The sequence below is a fragment of the Carassius carassius genome, chromosome 40, assembly GCF_963082965.1.
Source record: "Carassius carassius chromosome 40, fCarCar2.1, whole genome shotgun sequence".
NCBI classification, from domain to species: Eukaryota; Metazoa; Chordata; class Actinopteri; order Cypriniformes; family Cyprinidae; genus Carassius; species Carassius carassius.
The window spans coordinates 4,484,981-4,492,571 of NC_081794.1; the positions used below are offsets into that span (position 1 = coordinate 4,484,981).

General features: G+C 39.1%; 1 protein-coding gene across 1 annotated transcript; it reads left to right on the top strand.

Annotated features, from left to right (window-relative positions):
• The first annotated feature begins 201 nt into the window (after positions 1 to 201).
• Positions 202 to 3,601, top strand: LOC132121998 (homeobox protein Dlx3b-like). The gene is made up of 3 exons (XM_059531788.1): positions 202 to 695; positions 1,498 to 1,682; positions 2,669 to 3,601. The coding sequence occupies exons 1-3, from the start codon at positions 377 to 379 to the stop codon at positions 2,900 to 2,902; spliced, it is 738 nt and encodes a 245-aa protein (XP_059387771.1). The 5' UTR covers positions 202 to 376; the 3' UTR covers positions 2,903 to 3,601.
• Positions 3,602 to 7,591: the final 3,990 nt, after the last annotated feature.

The following is a 7,591-nucleotide window of genomic DNA, read 5'->3' on the forward strand; positions in this document are numbered from 1 at the left end:
AATATATCTTCATTATCACTATAAAAGCCCAAATCCACAAATGCTGAAAGTTTGGAGACGTTAAGGCGCGAGGCGGAGAACAGCCTTTGCTTCGCCCTCAGGGCTGGAGAGAGAGAGAGAGAAAAAAAGAAACAGAGAAGCGAGGAGCCAATAGCAGCCGAGTGTCCACCCATGTGCCCTATAATTCAGAGTTTCTCATACTAGATCCCTGCCATTTACCTCCAGTGCTTCTACCGAGGGAGTTCGAGAAACAGCGCGTCTAGGATTTTGTGTAACAGGCAGCGTCCTGAACTAAACGTCTGCATGTTTTGTTCAAGTCTGCCCTGGAAATAAAGTGGAAGATCGTTGTTGCTTTTTTGATCCCCCACTCTAAAGGATGAGTGGACCGACATATGACAGGAAGATACCCGGTTTTTCAACCGATCTTTCAGGCTCTATGAGTTGCCATCCGACTTCCAAGGACTCTCCGACTCTTCCAGAGTCTTCGGCTACAGACATGGGTTATTACAGCAGCCATCACGAGTACTACCAGAGTCCTCCATACCCTCAACACATGAATTCATATCATCAGTTTAATCTGGCAGGGATGGGGGCATCAGCCGGACCTTACCCCACTAAGACAGAGTACCCTTACAATACTTACAGACAGTATGGACATTACAACAGAGACCTGCAGACGCCACCTCAAAGCGGAGGTGAGATTTTGAAGCATTTTTATTATTATTATTTTTAAATATGCCAGAGGTAGGCTATATGCAGTTCAAAAATAATAATAATCGGCAGAATTTTTCTTCTTAATATCGGTAAAATAGGCATCTTCTAAAGATGATAAAATTGTAAAAAAAAAAGTGTTTTGAAGGCTCCATTAGCCAACTGAGAAGCATAAGTTCGCGATTCTCTTTTAAAAAAAACATTATTATTATTGTTATTATTATCACTATTATTATTATTTTGAACATTTAATTGTATTATTATCGCACTGAAGTCATTTAGTTAAAGGGTTGTTACACATTAAATCTATTTTAGCAGGGTAGAAAGTTGCCTCTATCACAAGACATTCGCGGTCGCTGTAAAACAATTAAGACATTTTTTTTTGCATATGTAACGCGATTAATCTTTATTACATAGTGCTGAGTCTAGGCTAGATGTCACGTTATATTTTATTGTTGAAGTAGACCTATAAATCACTAGATATGCTTACAGCCATTCCTACAAACTTGAAGATGATTTAACTATAGCATATTTAGCTATTTGTCAAACTAGCATTTCTTTTTCTGATATAGGTACTGCCTACCACGGCTGACATACATTTTATTTTACTCATCTGATGTCGCTTGTTTAATTCTCAAGAGGAAGATTTGTTTAATTCATGAATTTCAGTGACTTTTTAATTTGCGTCACGATGCCAAAATGAAACCAGTCGGTTTTCGGCTTTCTTTTAGGTCCTGTAACCAACCCACTTTGCCATAACGTGGTCTATACTTTTATTCTTTCCAGTCAAAGAGGAACTAGAGACTGAAGTTCGGATGGTAAACGGAAAACCCAAGAAAATCCGCAAGCCGCGCACCATTTACTCGAGTTACCAGCTCGCCGCGCTGCAGCGCCGCTTCCAGAAGGCGCAGTATCTGGCGCTGCCGGAGAGAGCCGAGCTCGCCGCTCAGCTGGGGCTCACGCAGACACAGGTAACACTGGAGCGCTAATTCATTTACAACACTCTTAACATAATTAATGGGCTGCCACCTGACATTATTGCATTTACAGCTTAAAGCACAGCTATCGCTGACACTGAGCACACTGAGATAAGGATAAATAGCAATCTTATCAGGTCATAAAGCATTTCTCATGTCAGATGTGTTGAAATGTTATTGCTCATATTTTTACCACCGTAAGTAATACATTAATAATAATACATTAATAATAGTTATTTATTTGCAGTATTTGCAACGAAAATATTTGTAAATCACTTTATTTCGTTATTTTTTCCTCATGCAAAGTGTTATAGCTTACAGGAAATTACAAATCGACGTCTTATTTTTGTCTGCAAAAATATGTGCAATATGCGCACTGTCAAAAATATTGCCATCATTATTTTCTAATGACATCTTTGCTTCTATTCATTTAAGAAATTTTCATCTCAGTTTTCTTCATAAATTATTTAATGATTTGATTCAAAATATCAGCGTTTATACATTACACAGCGACTGTTTTAAATCATTTGGGGGTTGTTGAGGATTTAAAAATTATATTCATTTTATAAATGAAGCCTTAAGGTATTTTCATGGCGCTGTCTGTCTTTGTGTTTGTGTGTACACAAAGTGTTTGTCGCATATTAATTGATCTGTATAAGTATAATTATGTTACATGCAAAATAAAAGGTCAAAAATGATCAGAAGTTACCCCTAGTTTTCTAGTTATCAAAAGGTGAACGTGCTTTGAAATGTAACTTGTAATCTATGTTTCTGAAATATTACTGAAATTATCAAACCGTGTTGTTTTTTATATGTAAAAAAGTACATAAACAATGTAGCTACCAAGATCTCCCAACGTGTTGTTATATCCCCTCAAACCTGTCGTAACCAGTTCAAAGTAGAAACTGTAGCACGACTTTAGTTTTCCAAATCGTTAGGCAGCAATTTACTCATTTATTTATTTTCAATTTTTTGAACAGGTCAAAATCTGGTTCCAGAATCGGAGATCCAAGTTCAAGAAACTTTACAAGAACGGCGAGGTTCCGCTGGAGCACAGCCCGAACGCCAGCGACTCCATGGCCTGCAACTCGCCTCCATCCCCGGCTGTTTGGGACAATAACGCGCACTCTAGCCAGGTCAACCGGGGGCAGATCCCCCAGACACCCCTCAGTTCAACACCCCCCTACATGGAAGATTACAGCAATCACTGGTAGCAGCAGGGATCACATTTACAGCATCCAGTGCACCACCCAGGACCACCTCAGAGCGTGGGGGCCGTGTATTAATAGACACTGATGGAAGAGTTTAATATAAGAGGAAGACTTTTGAAAAACTCAATATAAATAAGCTGAGAGATGCTCCGCGAGTATCTGGAGTGGGACAGCACACATGTGTTGGCGTTCTGTGTACTGTTTAAACGCGTATATGTCGATATATGAATGCTTTGTGTTGAAATAACAGTAGTGTAATATTAATAATAACAATGTTTCAATGTGTCCCGGCTACTCATATGCACATAGGTGTAGGTGAAACAATGTAAAGGAGGTTTAGAGTGGTTTTAAATTATTATGTTTTATGACTTTCTTTATTTTCATGTTTTGTTCATTGAGGCGAATATTAAAATGTTTTTAAAGAACGATTGAACCCCAATTTGTTTCGTTATCAGCCTCACCACCCACAGTGTGGGCTGGTGTCGCGCGCGTCAGAGACTCAGGACATAAGTTATATAGACTTGTACAAAATGTTGAAAGCTGTACATATGTGTTTAAATAAAGCAGAACCACTAAATTCGTGTTACTTAAGACAGAGACTGCACGCGGGTGCTCGAACCATTTTTTTATTATTATTATTATCTATTGTTGTAGTAGTTCTATTGTTATGCTGTCAAAATGAATAAATGCGAATTGAAAATATTTCAACATTTCCTCTGTTTGTCTTTCCTTCACAGCCTATCTATCTTAACGAATTTGCTAAATTCCTTTTCAAATGATTTACAAATCTAAGGTTTGCAATGATATCGCACTGTTTGGACTCTTAGGAAAGGGTTAAGTCAGACAGACGTTATTTTGTGATGTGTTTGCATGCATAAGCCTGGTAGGGCTGCGTGCAAAGAGGCTGTAGGAGGCGACCGGCGAGCAGACATGTTGGAGTCACTGGATTTTATTAGTATTCTGTTGGCAGATAACAAGATAGACTACAGCGAAGGAGGGGGTGACTACTGAAATAAAGCCTTGAGCTTTAGGCATAGTCGGTCACAACAAGAATCGACAGAGCAAACAAAGACATCAGACGTAAGCCAAGAAAAACCCCAAGAGGTTCCTACAGGTATATGCAAATTACAGAGCGACGGTATTTCAAAGCGGCATTTAACATGTTCCCTCCCAGATTCCACCTTCCCGCGGTTTTGGTTTCTTTTTCGTACCAATAGCCTACATATTATCGTTCTTTCAGACCGTGTAACGACTTTATGTAATATTGCATGTAAAATATCCACATAAATAGCCTTTAGGCTAACACATTAAAAGTTAAGGTCCATTCGAATTTAGACTATTTAAACTCAACTTCCACGTGACAGACGAAGCAATAGAATGTTTATTTTATGCTTTTGTCTCTTAGACCACAAATTCAATTAGCATGTGAAATGGTTTGCATGGTCTCAGGTAGCCTATGTCTGCTGGGACGCTGTGTTTCTGGTGGTCTCGAGTTTACCAGCATCAGATGTTTTCTGGAAGAATTTATTTCCTGTAAGTCCTACTGAAAACACGTGTTGTTGATGTTTATTCTGGGAAGTTGGCTGGAAATCGTTCAGCCGATGCCAAAGCATCAAGCAGAAATTAGGTGTGAAAAATTATATTATCCGTCATGAGGATTTAAAGGCTTTTTAGGTTGCCATAAATCAGATGGAATAAATACAATGAAAAAGTGAAAATAGATAATTGTCGTTTTATGTGCTCTACGTACATAGTGGTCAGTTACTCATAACTGATCATTAAAGTTTTGGGTAACAATTTATAGTAGGCTAACTTAAAGACTGCATCATACAAACGTTAGGCTACCATGTAGGCTACATTCATTTATGAAACTGGAAATCGGTTTTATGACCTTTGTAATTATTTAAGTGGACATTAATGATCTGTTAATAATCGTATAATGGAAAATTTATTGTTAATGTTTAAAAGATATTATTGTGTAAAGTGTTACCACGACTAAAAAATACGATGGCGAAATGATAGAGATGCATGCATTTCTGAAGCGTCATGCCTGTATAATTAAACGTAAGTAGGCCTATAGCACGTAGTGTTCTCTTTCTTGTGTTGTGCTTTTAATGTCTCAGACATCTTGTTTACTGTCGGCTTTTTTGTGTGTTTTTTTTTTATTACAACTGACAAATAAGGTACAGACGGTAGGATAAGCATATCAGACATTTTTAAATGTTTAATTGTAGGCTAGGTGTTGTCTGAACACCTTGTGCTTTATGTAGTTTCATTAATTAACCAATCTGCCACTTCACAGAAAAAGGGACGGTATGATGAACGGCCTTAAAAATCTAGGCTTCTTTGTATCATGACTTTGAAAAACGGAAAACAGACTCAATTCAAGTTTGTAGGTCGTGGAACATGCCCTTTGGTTTTACGCAGAATGGGCGCAAAACCATAATTTTAACCACAGAAACCATAAATAATCTGGTTTCATGCAGAAATCATATGACTAACCGCTAATGCGGTTCATCATTCATTCTCCTTACGAGGACTGTGACTAAAACGTGATCCAACATGAAAAAAAGTTGCATTTTCATGACTGGAATCATAAATAGAGCTTTATGTATGTTTTCATCAGTGATGTATTTTAGAACAAACTTTTTTCATAGATTGTTTTGACGTGTTTACGGCTGGTTATTAATTAACGTATTTTCAATGTCTCCTATAAAGTAGGCAATGCTATTGGAATATCAATGTATTCACCGTTCTCTTGGGAATATGAATATGGAGTTGAGTAATTTTTGGGCACTAACATGGACTTCATTGCAATCACAGCAGTGCTTCTTTAGGACAAAACGTTGGGAAAAGTCAAATATTCTCTTAACAATGGGTCTTTTATTGGCATGGGCAGTTCCATGTAGAACCTTTGTGGAAACTTTCCATTCCACAGAAGGTTCTTTATAACGGAAAAGGTTATTTAGATTTTTAAAATGCTCTTCACACTAGGAACAATGGTTCTTTTAAGAACCTTTCACTGAAAGGTTCTTCAAGGAACCAGAAAAAAACCTTGTTCATTAAAGAACTTTTTAATGAAGGTTCCTCAAGGAACCAAAAATGGTTTGAAAACCCCCATTTGGAATTTTATGGAAATAAAGTAGCTTGAATACTTTCAAAAATTCAGAGGTGTTTCACATGGAAATCGTCATTCTGTTTAACAGCAACCGTTGTGGCTTTAGTAACAAGAAGCATAAACAGTCCATCTGCGTGACCAGCACTGTAAATCTTGCATCCAAAAATACTGCTGTGATATCCAAAGCATAGGTGGATGTGGATGCTGATGCTGACAGGGATGAAAAGAAAAACACGTGAGATGCCACTATAGTTAGATTAATAGCATAACAGATCGAGATGGTTAAGATGGTTGGTTGGTTAACTGCGAGTCATTTTCTGGGCATTTCATAGCTGTGGAATTAGTCATGAAGATCTTATAATACCCGCCTTGCTGTTGCATGCGATTGAGTTACTCTCCTACCTCCAATAGAGAAGAAAGAGTCATATTCACACCTAAAACCTGTCAGGCCACTTAGTTCTCCTTAAAATATGATAATCCCGTCATCTGTGTACAATGACCAAAGTTCAAACCCTAAGACATTTTATCCCCTCTAATGTGTTTACCACTTTCGTGTGAGGAAGCTATGTCATAGGGTCCATAAAGAAAGGGCTGCTATCTGTTTGATACAATATTTGCAGTTGTAGTTGGGCCATGTGTAAAGTATCTGTTTTCCATTGGGCTTGTTCGTGGTGTGTGGCCTTCAATTACGGGCTATGATCTAGGTGGCGTCGTCTTGGGACGCATCGCTCATTCAGAGAAACCCGTAGCGAAGCTGGGTGTGTGGGCTGACATGGTCACCTCGGCCCGTGTGCTCCGTCCGTGCCTGAACTGTTGAACTTGAACATGATACTATGATTCAGTGCACCGCAACACCTAAATAAAGATAGGCAGGGCCAATCTTTACGTTTTTGACGAGAAACCGTATCCAAAAAATGGCACTGGAGGCCTCTGGGGTGGTTGAACAGGAGGTCAACTGCGGTTGGGACATGCATGTGTTGCCATGCAGAGACAGAGGGCAGCTGCCCGACACCCGCTCCAAGCCCAGCTCCGCAGGCTTCACTCAGCAGCATCGTTCTGCTCCAAATGTAAATAAGATCAAATGAGAGAGGTTTTCTTGACAGCTGTGAACCACTGAACTCTCTTTCACCCCACAAACCAGGGAAGATTTCGGGAACCGGTTTCGTCCTTGTCCTTCAAATCTCTTCTAGGCCTCCAAATCCATTCGCGAAGATTTTTTCTGCAAACGCTGATGCACTGCAATTAAATCTTGCCAGGCACCTCGAAGTGCTGGAAATCTCTTTAAACTGCTATCAGTCCATCCCATCGCCCTTTAGTGCTCTCCCAAATCAGCTTCCCACGTAATTGCCCTGTTTGAAAGCCCATTTCTCTGCTTGTCCGACTTGAGCACCCATTATTCTAATCTTGAGATGTAAAATTGCCCATAATTTCCCTTGTGAGGGCTCGCTACTTCATTTAAAAACACTTGTCTTCTCTTCCCATGACTGTCATCTAAACGGAGCAACATAAACTCCACAAATCAAACTCTGGGATGGGAGTATATAAAGAGGTGCATGTTAAAATCATTCCATGGT